The 21,192-nt window shown below is 40.1% G+C and overlaps 1 protein-coding gene across 8 annotated transcripts in view; it reads right to left on the bottom strand.

The window, feature by feature from the left end:
• Positions 1 to 12,096, bottom strand: part of MDM1 (Mdm1 nuclear protein) — a 37,662-nt gene extending 25,566 nt beyond the window's left edge. For 2 of the 8 annotated variants that reach the window (XM_030820030.1, XM_003259779.3), the window contains exons 1-7: positions 11,908 to 12,063; positions 10,787 to 10,901; positions 6,318 to 6,682; positions 5,095 to 5,229; positions 2,754 to 2,921; positions 1,188 to 1,291; positions 1,010 to 1,109 (exon numbers count right to left, since the gene is read on the bottom strand). In XM_030820030.1, the coding sequence (XP_030675890.1) occupies positions 1,010 to 1,109; positions 1,188 to 1,291; positions 2,754 to 2,921; positions 5,095 to 5,229; positions 6,318 to 6,682; positions 10,787 to 10,901; positions 11,908 to 11,925 (1,005 nt within the window). In that variant the 5' untranslated portion in view covers positions 11,926 to 12,063. Of the gene's footprint in view, positions 1 to 1,009; positions 1,110 to 1,187; positions 1,292 to 2,753; positions 2,922 to 4,657; positions 7,180 to 10,786; positions 10,902 to 11,907 lie in introns of those variants that run through there. The other 6 variants (XM_030820026.1, XM_030820025.1, XM_030820027.1 and 3 more) reach the window with 5 other exon arrangements.
• Between the last annotated feature and the right edge of the window lie 9,096 nt (positions 12,097 to 21,192).

The raw sequence follows: 21,192 nt of genomic DNA, 5'->3' as shown, positions 1-21,192 counted from the left end.
CTTTGTCTTTTACTTTGCCTGTGCTGTCTTCAAGCTATGCTCAAATAGAGAAGTAGAAAGCAGAAGAGTGGCCACGGTGGAAGGAATCAAGTGACCTCCTGAAACAATATGCAGACAGCATGACAGTCGCCAGGACATATGTCTGGGAGCTGCAGCTCAAAGAACCAGCAGCTCAGAGCACTGAGCACCAGCCCCTTCCCCCAGAGGCTGATTACATATAACTGGGGGCCATGGTTTTAAGTAATGAGCTAAATAAAAGACTCATTCCCCATCCAAATTATCCTTCTGTTTACAATGACAGGGGGAAGTGGGATGTTTACTAATGTCTAAACAGAAACATTTTAATTTAGCTTGTTCTCACAGAAAAGGCAAAAAAAAGTCAAGATATGATTTGAAAGATGCTAATTAATACAATAACAAAAAGGTTCCATTCTCTATCCTTTGAGTATAAGAAGCTAGTACTAAAGTAACAATTCTCAACTCTAGAATTACCCTTCCCTTCAAACCTATCTTCAGATCCCCAGAGTTTCTCCCATGTTAGAGTACCCCAAAACTGTAGCTCACACCTCTAACACAAACTTCACCTTTCTTTTGCCTACAAACTGTAATAGCACACATTGACAATGGGCATCACTATCAGATAAATTATTTAATCTTGAAAATTAATCTTCAGTTGAGAGAATGGAGGTCTGGAGGTTATGAAATAATCAAATCTATAATGATACAATTCTATAAATTGAATCTATTAACACAATCAAATGTTTGATGCTAAAAAGCTTTAACTTAAAAGACCTCAATAAATATTAATTTCTGAAGAGCCAGTGGCATTAACAAAAAAAACAATGACAATTTACATCCTAATACATAAGTTCCTGGTACTATTAGTGCTATTATTGTATCACACTTCTTTAAATTGTGGTCTCTATTACCAAAAGGAACTCATTGTGAAATTAAAGTGTTAACAGAGGCTGAAAGAACATGTAGGCTTATTGAGCTCATGTACACTCACCTGATTTGGCATGTTTCCCTTCACACGTGTCCAAGCCCCAGCTTTATACAGATACTGAGCTGGGCTCAGAAATTTTGCTTTATATTCGGAATTCACCTTCCTAATAGAAATGAAACGAAAGTAAATATTTCACCATGTTAATCATTGAAATACCATATTTTCCTATTAAAATACATACCCAAGCCTTTGATGTTTCCAAGGAGTAAGCTTCTTTTTAGGCTGGTGTAAGTCTTTTAATTCCATCTCTGCTTCCAATTTTAAAGGATTGTCTATTTTATTACTCTGAAATGGAAATAATTTAAGCTTTTTATGCTTAAGATGTTACACATTAAAGTGACAACATGCATGTTATAAAGTTAGACTTGAATATTTAATGACATTTCTATTTTTAGAAGCTTTAGATACTAAAGAAAACAAAAATCATAAGAAATCAACGAAGAAGTTTTGAAATTTTTAGTACATTTGGTTAGTTATTTTTGAAGTTTAGCTGAGGATATAGTTTCATTTTCTAACAATAAAGATTTTAGATCTTTGGCTAAGGAAGAAAAATTTTAAGTTAATGAATATATATCTAAATAATGTTATCACATACTGAATTTGATATTCTAAATTTACAATTGCGTTACAGTAATTAAACATAAGATCCTGATGAATTAGTTACCAAATCGCTTTACTGAATAACAATCCTTTTTTTCTCCAATAATATCACAGGCCTAATATATATGTGTGTGTATAAATCATTTTACTTTTAGTCATATTTACTTGTAGTTACATACTTTCTATTTTTGGGACCCATAAAGTATCAGGTATCAACATTCCAGGAGATTCAAAAATAGTATTTATACCCCAATTACCTGTAATTTATAATCATGTTAGCCTGGTTCTGCAAATTAAATGGCTGTAATATCACACAGAAGCAGTTGTTTGTATATTCTGAGGTAAACCATGTGAATTATACTGGCTATAATTTGGCATGCTAAAGCTTTGGTTTAAAATACATGTGATGGCTGCGTGTGGTGGCTCACGCCTGTAATCCCAGCACTTTGGGACGCCAAGGCGGGCGGATCACCTGAGGCTAGTAGTTTGAGACTGGCCTGAGGCTAGTAGTTTGAGACCAGCCTGGCCAACATAGTGAAACCCCGTCTCTACTAAAAATACAAAAATTAGCCGGGCATGGTGGCATGCACCTGTAGTCCCAGCTACTCAGGAGGCTGAGGCAGGAGAATTGCTTGAACCCAGAGGCAGAGGTTGCAGTGAGCCGAGATCGTGCCACTGCACTCCAGCCTGGGCGACAGACCGAGACTCTGTCTCGGAAAAAATAAATAAAAATAAAACACATGTGAGTATGTATGTGTTTAATTTCCATAACTTAAAGTATTTCTATCACTACTGTTACCCTTGGAGGTTACTGTAAATCGTCATTTGATATTAAACTTACTTGACTTTGATATTAAACTTATTAGACTTACCTCTTATATTGTTAAGCACTCATCACGCTGTATCATTTTAATTTATGTCTGTCTCCCCACTAGCCCAAGAGCTGCTTGGGGCTATTTGCCAGCCTTGTATTCTCAGTACCAACCCGTGTCTGCTCCTAGTAGCTGGCTCAATGAACATTTGATGAACAAATGAATTAATGAAGTAGTGAAAACCAAAAACTCCCAGGTGGTAGTAAGTAAATGAAAATTGGGAGAATCTAAAATAATGGGGATTTTGTTTTGTAAGGTTAAAAGTTGATGAATACCTTCTTTTCAGGAGACACTGTTTCAAGATTTCTGTTTTCTCTCAAATCATTTCTTAATTTTGGTTCTTTCACTGGAGATAAACCCTTGAAATTTCTTTTGTATTCAGTTTCATGGATGATTGTGTTACCTTTGAATGGTGGAACAAACTGGCTTTTATTGTGGAAAACCTTAAAACAAAAATTATTTTAGTTTAGTTTTGTTGACTAAATATGCAGAACTTTGGTCTTCAATTACTTAACAAAACAAAGTTGAATTGCAGGACAAAAAAATAGCAAAGTTATATATAATTTTAATTTCATTTCATATATATTATTAACATCCAAAGGTCAACTTTATATACTCATTACTATGTTTTGAATAATAGTTTTGTAATCAAAATATAGCTTATAACCAAAATAAACATTGGCATATTTTCATATGACATAGACATTAGCTTTAAGGCAACTCTGTTGTCAGTTCTACAGGTTTTTTTCTTCCTCCCTGACATGATTCTTTTTCTTCCTGCCTTAATAGAAAATTCTTGACATTTTTGAATACCCAATACGTTCAATCTGTTTAGCTTTTCTTCCCTTGGCTTATTTTCAGCGTTATTTTATTAAGGCAAAGAAAATGTTCTGAGCAATTACTACACTTCTATTACTACTTCATAATATGGTTTCTATTTCACAGCATATTACCACTGATTACAAGGAAAGCAAATGGAAAAGATAGGGAACTCAAACAAGTTATATCACTGCTTTGTAATGCTGAATAGTACATCTTCATACAGATCAGATCTAAACAGTTTATCTTTTTTAGTAAAATATAACCTCAAGGACTTTCCTGCCAAAAACTGTTCTGACTCCTTTACATATTAATATAAGACATCCTTTCGGAAAGCAGGTGTCTGATAAAATAGAAATGAACAACCTTTTTAGAGGTTTCCTATCAACAAGCATTGAAAGCTGTCTCAAAGCTCTTCAATCCATAGACTCTGAATTCAATATGCTTTGAACTAACCATGAGCATTTCCTTCTAAAAAAAGTATGTGAAACACTTATTAAAGAAAGCAGTAAAACTACTGGTGAATATATTGCTAGTGATTTCTCTTATAAAAGTAACGTTTCTACACAACGCTTTCACTGACATGTAAAAGCCCTATTTGACGATGATAGGGCTTTGATTTGAATCAGCTCTATTTTAAAGGTCAAATACTCTATAAAAAACTGAATAATTACAATTTTCAGGTTGTAAGTAATGTTTTAGGTACACTTAATCTCCAAAAAAACTGTAGGCAAGCAAAAGAAGTACTGATCCTATTTACTAGGCTAATAAAGGGTATTTATCACTTTGTTACTTCACAGGTTCTTAAAATGTTATATAAATTTCAAAGGTATTTTAAAAATTGAATAATAATTAAGCCCAAAGCTGCCACAATTTATAGGATCACTGGCGTTTTTTTATCTTAACGTAAGATGACTAGATGTTATTGTCTTGCTGAATCTAACTATCCTGTCAGTTCTTAGGGCTGTACACAAGTGAATGTTGACGTACAAGAGAAAATGAATGTGAGGGTGTGTGAAAGTGTGTGTATTTATAAAGAAAAACACAAAGACCAGAAGAAAAAACAGACTAAGCCATTACAGGTCTCTGGGGATATTCCAAGTGGAGGTATTTCCTGTCTATGCCTAGAAGTACTGTTAAGAACATAAATGAGAGTTTAAAGCCTAAGAACTGCCTAAAGGATGAAGGTAATAAAACAACAGACTATCTATTAGTAATGGTATCTCAATACTAAAATTGTGCAGGCATATAATGAAATCTAATACCACATCATTACAGCTTTTGAATTTTACAAATATAGTTATACTGACAATGCCTATTACTATTTGTCTGATACAAGGACAAAATTATGTATCTTGTGTTACTGTCAACATATTTTGTATTTATTAAATACTCAAAGCAGTTATGCCTTTCTTAGAATACAGGAAACATGCAATATATTAGTCAACAAAATACAACATTTTAGAATAAAATCAATTTAATAATTTTTTAACAAGTAAAAAAATCTTGTAGCATGCAAAAAACTTACCAGTTCCCCAAGTTTTCATTACCCTGTCTCATATTTAGTATATGTGCTGCATCTGGCAACAATGATCATCAGAAGCCTAGGACAGTATAATATTACTACCATAAATCATAAGTAACAGGATGATTTTAGCAAAACTCTCATTTTGGTTTTCTAGAACCTACCTCCAGGCTACTTAAGTACTTAATTTCTTTCAACTCTTAATTCTATGTAAATCTACATTACTAAGTAAGATAATGGTACTCAGAAATGTATTACATCCATTAAACTACCTGATTGGCTGCAAAAGCTGGAGCAGTTTCTTTAGAAGTCTTCCAAACAAACTGCCTTTGATATTCAGAATTTCTCAAGGCATTATATGAAGGAACAACAGTCAATCCAGCTTTCTTACGCAGAAGTCTATCCAACTGTTCAAAAAAAAAAATCCACTCAAAGACATTAAAAATTTCTATTCAAACTTTTAAAAAATTGTGGTAAAAAATGCATAACACGAAATCTATCCTCTTAACAAAATGTTAAAACTACAGTACAAAATTAACTACATGCGTATTGTGGTACAGCAAACTTTCTTCAACTTATAAATAGTATCTTTTTTCAACTGTCAAACTATTTAAAATTCCTTTAAAATTCCTTTCTATCAAAGGACTATTAGGCATCCTAGGAAAAATAAAATACTCTCAGTCCTTTCCTATTAATCATTCATAATTAAATCTATTACCAAAAAGTCCCAGCACTTTGCCTCATCTGCACACTGCTTCTATGAACACCCCTTCTCCTGCCTGCCAGACTCACACATCACCTTCCTTGTTCCCTTTCACCCCCAGCTTTTTCAACAAGCTACAGATTCTTCTCCAACACTCTGAAATGCCTCTTCAGGGTCCCAGTCAGCGGTGGACATGAACCAGAGAAGAGCAGTGGAAGAGAATGGAGAAAGAAATGTGGAAGGCATAAAGATCCCCAGGCAAGTTCCTGCAGCCTCTGCTTATGTGCTCACAGGGACCTGCTGCAGGCCAGCTGTGACATAAGAGAGCAGAAATGCAAGATCTCTGAGAGACAGCCAGAGCTCTCCTTCCTTTTGCATTTCATCAATTGAGTTTCTGTTTGTCTTCTTGTACACGATAAGAAACTGAAAAGGGGCTAGGTAGAAGTCAGCTCAGCACCCTGCCAGAAGTAAGGGCCTACTTCCCTTCTCTGTCTCAACTTGATCTCTCCCTTAGGACTCAGGTGCTAATATATGATGAATAAAATCCAGACACAGGAGGTCCATCCAATAAACAGATATCATAGTGTAACTACTACAAAATAGCGAGTAGTCAGAATAGAACTAATTCACAATAACTAAAGTCAACAGCCTGTTATCAACTATTCTTATAGACATTAGACAAGAAAACAACAATGGAAAATTCTGAAACACAAAATGTAATATTACAGAAATGACGACGAAACCAACAAAGAATTCTATGCTTTTGAAAAGAAATGCAGTGAATATGCCTACCCCATTATCTACATTTTCTGAAAGAACCTTGGTAGAATGTTCCAGTTCCACATTTTCATTAACTGGTGTATGGTTTGTTACACCCTCATTATTTTCCACATCTGAAGCCCCTTCAGCTCTGGAGTCTGCAGAGTGAGATCTGGTTCTTTTGGGAACCCTGGAAGCTTCTAGTGAGTGAACTCTTTCTTGAGTAACATCCTTTTGTTCTGCTTCTTGTGATTTTGGTGTTTCCAGGGCTTCTGGTTCTGGTGACCCAACCACATTGCTCTCTGAGATAGCTCCATTCCACTCCAGAGATTTTGAAATCTGTGGGTCATGGTAAGGGACTCTTCTTTTTGAAATAAAACTTGGCTCTTTCGTGATCCCTACAAAACACAGTACACAAAAATAGTAGCTACTAAAGCAAAAAGTTACAAAGACAACTTTTAAGAACACTTGTGGAGGAGAAATGAAATTTAAACTTTAGTTCAGATATACGTACCTATATATACACACAATATCCTTCAGATTATAGGATTTTAAAAGTACAGCTTTTCAACATAAAATATTTAATTTTGCTTTGAAAAGCATTAAAAATTTGACCATAACAAAAAATTAAAAATCGGGGGGTGGGGTCACAAAATGTTCCAGTTATCCTAACAAAAGTCACTAGAATTGCAACGTGATAGACCTGGCAGGCCAGGCAGTAGTACACGCTGCCTCGTTTCTAATTACTTTCCTGTGCTACTTAACAGAACAATGGGCCCTGGTACTGTCAAAATTTGGAACTTTTCACAAAGCTTCTCTTATGTGGAGCGGACCAAGATGAGAAGGGATGAGATGTCACTGTGCTGGATCTTGGTTCTACATCTGCCTTGATTTCCTGAGAATTAAAAAAGAATAAGCCCTTTTAACAACAGCTAAGATACAATTTCTCTATATTTCTGTATGGAAAGCAAATGTCCAAAAACTTAACCTTCTATGGAGGTAAGAGCAGCTCTGCAGAATGACAGCCACTGAGAGACTGCCCTAGTTTAGGGCCATTCTTTAAGACGGTTGCAGGGTGGAGAAGGGAGATTAAGACCAGAATGGAAAGGGAAGGTGGAAAGAAAATTGGGCATGAGGTAAAACCCAGGGCTCCTTAGCCTCTGTTGTAGATGTCTTGGCCATGTCACCCTGGGTCCTTATCCTTTTAAAAGGCTTCCCTAGACCACAGGTCTTCACCCTGGGTGGATATCTGTCTGGAGGCACACAAAGATGTTTCAGGAGGGTAAACAGAAGTGGACAGCTTAAGGGAATCATTTTCCAGATCCTCAACTCCGTATGTGCTCTCTTGCCTGATGCTGATCTATCTGCCTGAGAGCTGCATCTGCCATCTGCAGTTCCATTTCCCACCGCCCCTTTCATAATTTCCCTTTTCCCACTTTACAGAAGAAAGACACACCTCTTAATCAGCCTGAAACTTACTCCAGTGCATCCCCCCAAGGTAGAACAAAACCTCAGGGGTAGGGAGCCAAACAAAGGGACAATTCAAGAAAGCATATCCCTGAGGGATAATATTTGACAGCAAAGCAAAGCAGGCAGAGATTAGAAATAACAAAGCAACAGCATCTTATTTCATATAGCTCCATGGATTTTCCATCTACCTTCTTAGAATTAAAATTCAGATATGAGAGGGATGTCATGTGAAATGTATATATGCATATAACATATTTATCTTAATTAAAAATAAACAGACTTTTTCTCACAGAAAATAATTCTAATTTGTCCGGTTGGTTTGCCAATGAATACTGACTTTGCCAATTGTATGATAAACATCTTCCATAAATTGAATGGGCTAAATTGGCAGTTCCAGAGTTTTTACAAAATATATGTAAAATATATAAGCACTATGCAATATACCAGAAATTCTATCATTCAAAACTATTCATAAAAATTTATTATAAAAATAGCAATTTAGAAATGTGTGACGAGGCACAATGTTTTTCTAAATTTTTCTAGGAAGTATAAAAGCAAAAAAGCTTGAAGATCACCAATTACACTCCTCTCTGCTTTAACACAGAGGCAGGTTTTTGGTAGAAGAGCAAAATAAAGAAGATTCTCAAGTGATCTGCCGTTGTCTCCCAGCACCAGCAAATCCCCAAGGTAAAAATACACTACTCTAAAAGAAGGGACAGCCATCCTGGGTAACACTGCTGTTGTTTTTTGCTAACCTCCCACCTCCCATTCTGAGCATTCTGGAATTCTTGCTCAGTCCCTCCCCATGACCTAAAATTCCCCACTAACTTCCTCCCCTAGTCCATTACTTCCTTCATTATACACCATGCTCTAAGGTGGCTTTGCTCTCATGGTCTCATTTCATCACCTTCCCCTCAAATGCAGCTGATGTAAGCTGAAATGTTATTGGACAACTACCCAGTTTAATGTATTTTCCAGTGTCATAATAGCCCTGTAGGCGCTCAGCAGGGTGGGATATCTGTGCTTAAACAGAGATTTATTTGGATTCTTAATCTAATGGAGGCTCAAATATGTGGAATTTCTGGTCATTTGTAAAAAGAGGATTATCAGCAGAGGGATTTTCCTAGCACCCTGCCGGAGAAGCAGGGACACCCAGTCTCTGAAGTCTGACGCTGGGTCAGATCATGATGCTTCAGAGGAACCCTAAAAGAGACACTCACTCTTGCCCACTCTTCCCTTTGTTCTCTAAACCTAATTCTTAAAATACCTCCTCGTCTTACTAACTTCCCAGGCTTGGTACCCTACCCATAAGTCTTTTCCTGGCTTCAAACATCTAACATTTATGTGACTTACATGCCATACTCCCACACATCATATGTGGGGCACTAAGCACTGATCTGTGTACTCAAACCAGGCCCTTAATAGGCAACATCTCATTTAAACCCTCCCAGCAATCCTATGCAACAGGCTTCCTAAAATCTCACTTGGTGAAACAAGCTCAATTTGCCCAACATCGCACAGCTATTGTGGATTCAAATTTAGGCTTATTCATTCATTCAAAAATTAGTTTCAAGAAGCAATAGAATGTTCCAAGGCCTGTGTTAGGTACTGGGTAGGAACAAGGTGGTGAATAAGACAGAGCCCTACTCTCAGAGATCTAATATACTAGTAAGGAAGAATTAAACAAGCAGGTATAATGAGGTCAGTCTGTCTCCTTTCTGTTCTATCACCCTCTGGGAAACTCTGGCCCAGGACTCTGACTTCCCTGGGACACAGGGATGAGGCATGTGTGATAACAAGAACATGACCTCTGAAATTACATGCTTTGCACAAAACAGACTTGATTTCAAATCATGGTTCTGCCACTTACTAGCTGTAAAGCTGGGGCAGCGACCTAATCTCCCTAAGCTTCCATTTCTCAAGACCTTGGGAGCACGCTTCCCCAGCACTGTCCCCTCAGCTTTCAGGTCTCAGCTCAAATATCACCTCCTCAAAAACAGCCTTTCCCAACCATCTAATCTAAATCATTTTCCCTCCAATCCACCCCTCCCGCATGTTATCACACTTCCCTACAATTTTATATAAAAACCTGAAATTCCCTTAATTATTGAGTGACTTGCTTACTGTTTCTCTCCACAGTTAAGGGACTTTGGTTCAGGGCTATATCCCTAGTGTTCCCAGACCAAACTGAGGGTCGGGCTGCTATTTCTCTCGGCCAATAACGAGATGCAGATGAACTAGGGAGAAAGAGAGTTTTTATTTCTATAACCAGTTACGGGGAGAAGGCCTGCAAATTATCGCCAGACGAACCCCAAATTACAAAGTTTTTCAGAGCTTATATACCTTCTAAGCTGTATGTCTACGTGTAAGTGTGCATTCATCTAAGGATATAAGTGATTAACTTCTTTTAATCTATAACTAAGGTCTGAGTCCTGAAGACCTTCTTCTGGAGCATCAGTAAATTTACTTAATCTAAATGGGTCTAGGTGCTGGGCTGATTACCCTTATCTTGTCTCCTGCTGAATCACGGAGGTTTGAGGAGTTCCTTCAGACCACCAATAAATTTGTTTGTGGAGGCCTGGGGAGTTTCTGCAGACCCCCAGTAAAACCTGTTTAATCCTAAATGGATCCTGTTAAGAATTCCTTATTTTGTCATGCTTTACGGCCCAGGAAAGGCCTAGGCAATACTCTTGATGGGCTTTTGTGACATCCTAGCCTTTGTGTAAGGGCACTGGCTTTTTTCAGCTTTTAATATTTAACTTAACCACTCAGTCAGTACCGAAACAGTTGTGATGGAGGCCTCCATTAGTGAAACCTGGACTGCCACACCAGGTGCTGGGAATAGTCCTGGCTCATAGTAAACCTTCAATAAATATTTGATTAATAAATGAATAAATCAACCAGGCCAGCTGAACTTTTAATATATCATTTAGTAAACTTAGCCCAAGGTTTACTTAGCCCAAGTTATAACGGCTTGGCCCAAGTTATAAACTTAGCCCAGGTTAGAACGGCTATTAGCCTGCTCAACTTACCTAATTGATCTGATCTAAGTCCAGCCCATGGGTACTTTCGCCCCACGGAGGAATTACAAGACTCTGACAAATAAGACTTTTTCCACAGGAAGTTCCTCTGGTATTCACTCAGCCCCTGTAATGCAAAGTACACTTTGAGTACAGTCCAATTAATGAATGATGTTTTAAAGCAGACATCAGTGAAAAATAATTTCTGAACCTCCCAAAAGAGACTTAAGACTGAAAATTAAACACAGACGAGCTCCTTAATAAGAGCTAATATTCACCCAGCCCTGTGCTAAGCAGTTCACACGTGTTATATCCTTTAATCCACAACACCACTTGAGGCAGATGCTACCAGGAATTCCAGTCTCAGAGGTTACCCTTTCACTGATTATCTGATTCCAAAGCATGAGTTCTTGTCGGATAACTCGCGACAATCTAAATTCTCATCATTCTAGATTTATCCCAGGTTTTCACCGAGTACACAATATTATGTACTATGCCTAGGACCTTTTGCTATTTGATAAAGTCAACAAAAGGCAAACTCCCCTTCCATTCTGAATACACGCCTTTAAGATAAATGAGTCAGGAGATGTGGGACGCTGTGGTCACCTGTTAAATTGCAGGGTGCTAGTCCCTGACAGCTACCAGCTACCTGGAACTTTTAACATACCCTAAGAATGCACAACGATGAAAAATGTGTATTTCTTTATACGCTGTCTTTACTAAGAACCCATTTCTCAAGCCTTTAAAAGCCACATACACTAAAGTGTTAAAGGTAATGGGGGGTTAAATGCTAAGCTAAATGGGCCACAGTTGTCCCCATCTGAAGTCGCCTTTAGTTCTCTTCGCAAAGGGACCTCCTCCCATCTCCACTCCTCGTGAGTCCCCCTAAGTAAATCTGTCTCGCACCATCTGACTCTTCGACACACGGCAACCTGCAAATGTGAGTGAGCGGAGAGGGAACTAGGTTAAGAGGCGGCGGGCAGATTCTAGGGCCCCTCGAGCAGGCCCTGGGGCTGGCAGCTTCCGCCGGGCAGAGGGCTGCAGCGCAGAAAAGCAGCTTGACCTCGGCGCTCCACACCTCCCCCGCCGTGGCTCTCCCCAGCCACATTCCGGCCCGGGGACCCCAGCCTCACCTTGAAGCGCACCGGCATGTCGCCCGGCGCCAGAACCCCCGCCACTCCGACAGTTAACAGGACAAAAAGCTCCGAGGGGGCGGGGCGATAACAGTCAGTTCCCTAGCAAAGCCTCGGCCCGGCGTCCCCGACTACGCGCCGGCGCATTCCGCGCTTCCCTCCTAGAGCCCTGTGGGTCTGTTTTTTCCCCGCCCATTTTGGAGCCTAGGGACCAATAGAGACTCGCAGAGTGCCGTACCTCCATTAGGATTTGACCAATGAGTGGCCGAAAGGGAGCCACCTACCTCCCGTGCCAAATCCCTGGGGCTGATAGAGATGGCGGGCGGAAGGCCGGCCAATAAGGCTCCCGGAAGCGTGCCGGGCGGGACCCCGGGGTGCCTTCCTGGGTTGGGTGGAGCGCACCCTGGTTCGCGGGGTCCTGCGCAGCAATGCGTCTGCTTGCTGGTGGAATTCGCCAGCCGCCAGCCTCGCTGGCCCAGGTGCTTGACAGCATCAAAGGTGAAAGCGTGTTCTTCATTCTAAAATCTATGACAGAACCGAACGCTTCTTTTTCTGAAAGTGCTCAGATCTATTCTGCTGAATATCGGTTCGCACAAACGACAGCCGCATTACAGTTTATTGTCACATCAAAAGGGAAAGGCCAAAAAAAATATATAACTTAGGCAGGATTTTTGAAACTTTATTGAAACTCGAAAGACAAACTGCTGTCTCTTCCTCCCTCAATCTCTACCCTCCCCAAAATGATGTACATACAGCCCTTAGATGAGTAAACGTTTATTAAAGATGGTTTTGAGTCTCAACTTCCAAACCTTCAGCCTTGTCTCTCCTCTCAACCTTTTTTTAAAAATAAAACTTCATTTGATTTTAATCGACTATTGCCATCATTGTCGATAAATGTTTCTTGACAGAATACTGCTGATTCTGCGAATTGGGAAAGAGAGAAATTGTCCAGATAGTTCTCTGATGTACTTGGGAAGGACATACATCTATTTATTCAATAATGGTGTAATGTGACATGTGCTAAATTTCTAAATGAAAGGCGTCAATAAAAAGGGCTACAGGATCTGGGAAGAGGGAGTCATTTCTGAGGGCAGAAAATGCCTCAGGAGGAAATATTCAGACTGAAAGGACTGCAATAAGTAAAAAGTGGGACGATGAAAGGGCAGATGTCTGAATGGAATGCTGCCAAGCTTCTTTCAGGAACAACAAATGAGTGCCTTTTACATTTGTCATGTGTTGATTGAATAAAAGTATACTTCTCTTAAACTTTCAAATATCAACACCAATCCTTGATGCTTCCCTTTAAGCATTTTCCGCAAAAGCTGTCTTCCTGAATCCTGATTAATGTGTCTGTTCTTCTTCATCATCACTGAGATACTTAAAAATTCATTTGAAGAAGCCACCCGATATCTGGAACAAAGAGCATATTAAATTAGTCCCAATGCAGCCATGCATCCGGGGGCCCTTGATTAATGTTAATTGGTGATGACAGCATCTCTGTCGTGTAAATTAAGAATGGCACAAACAAGACACAGTGGAACATAAAACAAAAGTCATCTGCAGGAAGGCAGTCCATCTTACAGAGTAAGAAAGGCACAACTTTGGTTGCGCACACAGCTTTGTTACCACAAAATGCTAAGGTGAAATCAGCAAAAGCAAGTGTGTAGAATGTAGCCTGCCTGCTAAACAAGGGCAATGATCACTGCAGAAGAGCTCTGCTGAGCAGGGAGTAAATGACAGGAAAACCAAACAGCAGATGGTAAAAATAACTCAGTCACATCCCAGGCTTGCTAAAGAAGTATCATAAAGACTTAAGGAAGAAGATTTTACTTTGCTGTTGTTAAACAAAAGCCTACCCAAGTTTAAGAGGCAAAGATAGAGAAATGGAAAAAAAAAAGTGACTACCTTAGTAAATGAGTTTTGTAGCCTGTGTTTTACCAGCTCTTATCTTCTCTGCTACTGCAGGAAATAGTACCCAGTACCCTACAAAGTTCCACCCATGTTTTGAGGAGTCCCTAGGAGGTATTTCACATGTGCTCGCAGCAACCACATAGCATATGCCGGGCAGCACTGCCGCTTGTTCCAATAGCCATGCATCTGTAGGTGTCACTCTTGCTACTGGCTATTATAGCCACTTTAGCTTGGTACTGAGTCTCCACTGGGCACAGCAACTGGGCACAGCCACTCCTCAAACTGACTGGCATTGGTGGTAATCTATGGCAAAGCACCTCTCCTTTTTGCGTTACCCCCTTTGAAATGAGTAACACTATGTCTTAGAGAGCCTTCTTTTCATTTGTATTTTGGCCTTTCTCATCGCCAAAGGGCTCAAAATGAAGACCATGGAGTCTAAGCCAAAAAGTAATTCCTCAAGTGACAGATCTCATGCTGTGCTTCTCTCTTCCACTAGCTAAGGCCCTCTTACTGGGACAGTGGTATCACACCTGGCTCACTCTTCCCTTTGTTGATTTCTTTGTTTCTCATAGGAATAGATTTCTGTGTATTGCCCGTGAGAGACTCAATTTGCACAACCTCTATGAAGGGCATTTAGGCAATTTGATCCAGTAGTTCCCCTTCTATAAATTTATCTTATAGACAGACTCACACATATGTGAAAAAATATTCATTTAAGGTTGTTTAATGTACTGTTTCTAGTTACAAAAGGTTGAAAACAACCTAAATGTCCATTTAGAGAGAACTAGTCAAATACGTTACGGTTCATCCAAATCCAAAGAGTAGCGCAGGCTGTTCTGCTCCTTTGGGCCTTCTGATCCTGCATGGATATGTTAGGTCCAGCTAGGAAAACAGACCCTACACTAGGCATTTCAACAAAGAGAACTTAATATAAGCTATTGGTTCATTAGCTATTGGAGAACTTAAAGCCAAAAGGATAAAGAAGAGGAACTCCAGGAAGCAGCTCATCCTGTAAGGCTGAGAGAACAAAAGGAAAATGTTGAGGTTACTAGAATGTGGAGGTTTGTAGGAGAGGCCTCCTGAGCTGGTCAGACCACTGAGAAAGGGCCACTGCCCCACTGGTGGGGTGCCTCTGAGGGGACAAAATGAGACTGCTTCTGGGAACGCCTGGAAAAGAGGAAAGCTGGAGACTGCAATGAACTGCCACTGTGGGGAAGAAGATCACTGTTCAGGTGCTGTGGGGAGGAACAGCAAGCAAAACAGAGCATCCCAGTCTTCCCCTAGCCTCCTTTCTTGGCAAACATAACAGGGAGCTGGCCATGTGATTTGCAGAGTCTGAAGGGTGAGACTGGAACTGGCATGCAACAGCTTATTAACTTGCACACTTCCATGCAACCCCTAACAAGCAAGAAGCACCTCTTTATGAGCTAACATAGAAGACTCTCAAAGAAAAAAAAGCAAGGCTTAGAAGACTGTTTATGGTATACCATCAGTTGAGATAAAAGAAAGACAAGTGAATAAAAGAAAGAAAAAACTGTCCTGTGATGTCGTATAATGATGTCATTCACAGGCACTTTCTCCCTCACTCATGAGTCCAACTCCATTAGCGGCAGCTGTAAAGAAAAAAGCATTTTATTCAGTTTACTGGTAAGATATGGAAACTTTAAGGTATTGATAGTTACCACTGAGGCTATTCTCCTTAAATAAAATAACTCTTTGCGTTGGCCCTTTCTAGATTTATCTTGACATATACATCACGATAAGGCTGTCGCTCCTTTTAGAGACGAAAACATATCAAAATCCTTTGAGGCAAATTTTATTTGCACTTGAAATATAAAATATCCTCATCTACTACTCATTCTATTAAAAAAAGGAAGTTGACCACTTCACAAATTAATAATCTCCTATCATTTTCTCAGTAGCAGTTGAAACAGTGGAGAATTTGTATTTGCCTCTAACTGTATTTATTTTTATTTAACAAAAGAAAAGTGTATATGAGCAAACACATCAGATGAGGGTTGAAGAAGGAAGGTACAAAGATGAATAAGGCATAGCCCCTGTCTTGAAATATAATTATAATCTTCTAATGGGGGATCAATACGTAGACAAAGAACACAGAAAATAAACAGAAAGGAGAAAGTGAGAAAGGGGCTAAATGTGAGCACCTTGGTATTCTAAAGATGCTTTTAAACCTGGAGCCAGAAAGTTTGATCTAAGATAGACGATTAAAGAGCAGGCAGGATAAAGGAGCTGAATTTAAATTCCATCCTGGGAAACACCTGATCTAGAGGCCTTTCACTTTTTTTGTTCTGCCCTGGGTAGCTGAATCCAAGCCAGATGTTCCTTGAGAAGATTCAACTAACATTGCTCAAGATTGGTTCCCAAAAAGGTAAATTACTTGCTTTCTGTTGTCTTTTTTTTTTTCTTGTTGCTTCAGAAATCAGTAAAGCTGTTTTAGAAACTACCGTTTTATCAATATAGTGATACACAGCCTTGTGTTTACATATGTGTAATTTTCTCTGAAATACCTTACAAGGTAACTGAAATGCCAGTCTTTGGGCTTAGTAATGCTCTTTAGCTCTGTTAACATTCTCACAGGTCACACTTAATTGGGCTTTCATTGGTAAATCTTGAGCTCAGCCTTTGCCAAAAAGCAATCAGTCTGACAACCGCTTTCTTTTGCATTTTTCCATAGGTATTAACTGATTTTTCCTCCTATGAATGAATTTCTGATTGCACAACTAAAAAAAAACGACAAAATTAAATCCATGGATTCTGTCTGAGAAGCAAAATTGCTGATACTTCACATTAATGTCAGTAAGAATCAAATAAATAGGGTCTATGATTAAGACTTAGCAATGAGCCAAGTGCAATTTGCCCTCCAGACTTTTAGCCGTGAGATGCCTTTGTTGACAAGGGAGTGTCTGGCTTTTGAATCAGTGGGGCACCTTCTGGAGGGACTCCAGGTTCTCTTGACAACAGGACTTTTTTTTTTTTCCTCTTTTTGGTGAGCCAAAAGGACTCCTCACCATACAAGGCCACGGCTGAGTGAAGTAATTCTCAGTAAGGCATAAATCACTGGCAAGCCTCACATGTCATAATAATCATGTTGTACTGCAGCTGAACAAGGTCCAGGGAATACATTTGGGGCACAAAATTTCTTTCATTTTAATACCTTCGCTGTATGATTCTGTTCTAAGAATTTCCTTACCCTTTCTTCATTGATTATTTATTGTCCTAAATCACAATCTCTTTGAAAAGTCCTCACAGGGATGCAGGTATTTTCTAGAACTGCTAATTGCTGAATTGAAAGCATGAATTCTGTCATCTCATCAAATCGGATTCTGTGTCTTAAAGTCAGATCAGCCTTTCTAAGAATCTTGTAAATCTCTAACTTTATGCCAAAATAAATTTTGAAGTATTTCTTTTATCACGGATAATGTATACGCACCTGTAATCCCAGCACTTTGGGAGGCTGAGGCGGGCGGATCACAAGGTCAGGAGTTTGAGACCAGCCTGGCCAATATGGTGAAACCCCTTCTGTATCAAAAATACAAAAATTAGCCGGGCATGGTGGCACACGCCTGTAAGTTTCAGCTACTCAGGAGGCTGAGGCAGAAGAACCGCTTGAACCCAGGAGGCAGAGGTTGCAGTGTGCCGAGATTGCACCACTGTACTCCAGCCTGGGTGACAGAGCAAGACTCCATCTCAAATAAATAAATAAATAATTAAAATAACTGCAGATTAAGTCCAGATTGCTACTATTATTCTTTCTGAAATCGTCGGTCTTTCTACTGATAATGGTATCTGAAGTATCAATAAGGGACCAAAAATTTTTCAGAACATAAAGTCAGTTGCCTCTCCTTTGTGGCTTATAATTGTTGATTCCCTTAAGAGATTTTTATGGCCTGGCGCAGTGGCTCATGCCTGTAATCCCAGCACTTTGGGAGGCCGAAGCAGGCAGATCACGAAGTCAGGAGTTGTAGACCAGCCTGGCCAACATGATGAAACCCCATCTCTACTAAAAATACAAAAATTATCTGGGTGTGGTGGCACACACCCATAATCCCAGCTACTCAGGAGGCTGAGGCAGGAGAATTGCTTAAACCCGGGAGGTGGAGATTGCAGTGAGCTGAGATTGCACCACTGCACTCCAGCCTGGACAACAGAGCGAGACCCCTTCTCAAAAAAAAAAAAGATTTTTACATGTATTTTGCTGTAGCAATTAGTTCATAAAATCTTAGTATCATGTTATTCAATTCATCCTTCAACCTCTCAACTTCTATTAATTGAATGAATGATGGTTCACAGTGTAGCATGATATGTCCAAATGTAAAATACTGCACATATAAATATGTTGTTTTAGTATCATTAAGCACTATCTATGGAATAAGTTTCAGGAATCATACGTATGTTGGTTAATCAAGCTGTGATGATGCTGAAACTGACTCATTCCAAATTCATGCCAACCTCCTTCTCCTACTGCAGAAGCTGGAAAACTAAAAATCCCTTTGACCTTAGACCCCTTTGCAACTGAAGTGTGGGTATAATTTACATTCTGCTGATCAGAAGCACTTGCATAAACTGAGTTAGATGGGAAAAAAGCAGAGCACAGGTTTGCATTGGTGTAAATCATGATAGTAGCAGCAACAGCAGCATGGTTCTGGAGTTGGCAGCTCTACCAGCAGCTTCCTGGTCATAGCAGAGGTGAAGTCGGAGCTTGTGGCAAAGGCGTCTCAACTTAGCAGGCAGATTGTTGGTTCCATGACTTCCTGACTGTAGGCTCCTTTAGTGAGTCTGTTCTGTGATGTGGCCCTAGAGTCTACTTCTTCAGCTCTCGTAATGATTCTTTAAGCCACTTGTATCAATCGTCGGTTGCCACAATAATGCTGTATAACAAACACTCTCAAATGCAGCAACTTAAAATAATAACCATTTATTATTGCTTATGAATCTCTGGGTCAGTTGGCCAGTTCTGCTGATGTAGGTTGAGCTTGGCTAATCCTACTAAGCCTGCTTGTGGATTTGTGGCCAGCTGATGGGTTAGCTAGAAATTGGCTGGTCTCAAACAGCTTCAGCTAGGACAACTCCTCATCGTTCCACGTGGGCTCTCATCTTCTAGCAGGCTAGCCTGGATTGTTCTCATGGAAAAGGAAAGATTCCAAAAGGGATCCAAAGTAAGGAGGATTCCAAAGGATTCCAAAGTATGTGAAGCCTCTTGAGGACTTGGCTTCGAAACAGCATACCATCACCTCTACCACATTCTGTTAGCCAAAGCAGATTAAAAGGCCATCCCAGATTCAAGGGTTAGGGAAATAGACTCAACCCCTTCATGGAAGGAGTGGCAGAGTCACGTTGTAAAGGAAGAATGAAGAATTGGTAGACTAGTATTGCAATAGGTCTTCCTCACTACTGAATACCCTGAAAATACCCTTTCTGTTTTGAATAGCTAGAATAAATTATATTATCTGCAATTTAACTCTGACCGATACAATGCCAGGTCAGACACATGCGTGCATCTTGATTCCCTCTTAAAACTCGGTAAAATGACAGTAACTGAATGCCAGGGCAAACACATGCATTCATCTCAATTTCCTCTTAAAACTTCATGAAATGGGCCGGGCATGGTGGCTCACGCCTGTAATCCCAGCTCTTTGGGAGGCTGAGGTGGGCGGATCACGAGGTCACGAGATCGAGACCATCCTGGCTAACACGGTGAAACCCCATCTCTAGTAAAAATACAAAAAAATTAGCCGAGCGAGGTGGCGGGCGCCTGTAGTCCCAGCTACTCGGAGAGGCTGAGGCAGGAGAATGGCGTGAACCCAGGAGGCAGAGCTTGCAGTGAGCTGAGATCGCGCCACTGCACTCCAGCCTGGGCGACAGAGCGAGACTCTGTCTCAAAAAAAAAAAAAAAACTTCATGAAATGACAGTAAATGAATAAAACAGGTATAACAGGTATAAACCAGTGAGGTCAAAGAGAATGGCAGAGGGGACAACTGTAAAATAGAAATATTAACAAATATTGAAGTTATGGAGAGTAGTCTGTTGCAGACGGGGTTCTCTGGAATAGACTCGGAGATGAAGTTTAACATGCTGAATGTCTATTAGTGAGTGTTCCTGAGTTCAACACCTGTGGAAGGGAGGGCAACAGAGTAGAACTGGGTAGAAGGAGAAGTCAAACTGCAAGGCAGGCCTGACAGCCTCAGCCAGCCTCATGAGAAATCATGAACTAAAATGATTTGTCAGAGGTGTCCTGCCTTGGGCCAAAATGAGCCTCCTTAGGAAGGCTGTAACCTTGGAAAAGGTGGCTGTCTGCCGTGGAGGCAACCTCTAAAGGGGCTGACAGCAGAAAGCACTCCGAGTAGGAGCGGCAACACATCCTTCTTTGAAGTGGAATATGGACAGTGCATCACTGAAAGCATGTTACTGTTGAGGCAGTCAGTGTACCTCACAAGCAGCACATACTTGAAGGTTTACACACAAAAAAAAACTCTGGTCCTATTGGGAGCTAGTTTCAATGCAGCTGTTAGACTCTTAGTCTTCAAACCTTCAGGAGTGAAGGAGAGTACCTGTCAGCATGAGTTCTTTTTGCCACAGTGTAGAGTCCCAGATGGAACATTGCCTTATCCTGTCCAGTTCCTGCCTTAGCAAAGAACTGACTCCTCCTACTGCCAGGATCCTAAAAAGAATCCTTCATCTTTTTCATAAGCTTTCCAGCCTACTTCTGGTTCAAAACTCTCAGAGACAAAACACTGGATCTGCATCTCCTCCTTTCCCTTCCCTAGACTGGTCTCCCCTTCCTTGCTTTGTGGCAAAGTGGTTATGTTTTGCTCCTGGGGCGGATCATCCACAGCCCTGTGCTTCCAAACATTCTGGTAACATTGGTGCCATTCAAACAATGAGGAAAGCCAGATCCAGGAGCCAACAGGACATCTGCTTATGACATCCATAGCCAAAGGAAGGATGAGAATTGGGTATAGAGAAACCCCAGCCCTAGAAGAGAGCAAGAAAAAAGGAACTCGATCTGAGGAACTGTGCAGACTTGTCTTTTTATCTATGAGACTATAAAACACGATATGAAGGAAAATTGTCCATATTTGTGAACCAAAAAAAAAAAATTGGCTCCCTAAAATTAATTCCAATTGCAGTCATTTATCAACCAGCTACTACCACTTATGCCTAATTACCATGCAGCACAGTGACAACCGTACGTGTCATAAAGCATGTGATCAATTCATTGACTGGAAAGCTAAACTCTGCAACTACAGGGACAGCCGATGTGCAAACACTTTGTGAATTGAAAAGTGTTACAGAAATGGGAGCAGTTCTTGTCATTAGGCTATGAAGAATGTCTCCTTTTGTATCCTTCCTCA

This window comes from Nomascus leucogenys, chromosome 10, assembly GCF_006542625.1.
Source record: "Nomascus leucogenys isolate Asia chromosome 10, Asia_NLE_v1, whole genome shotgun sequence".
NCBI lineage: Eukaryota > Metazoa > Chordata > Mammalia > Primates > Hylobatidae > Nomascus > Nomascus leucogenys.
This window is presented reverse-complemented; position numbering and strand designations above follow the sequence as displayed.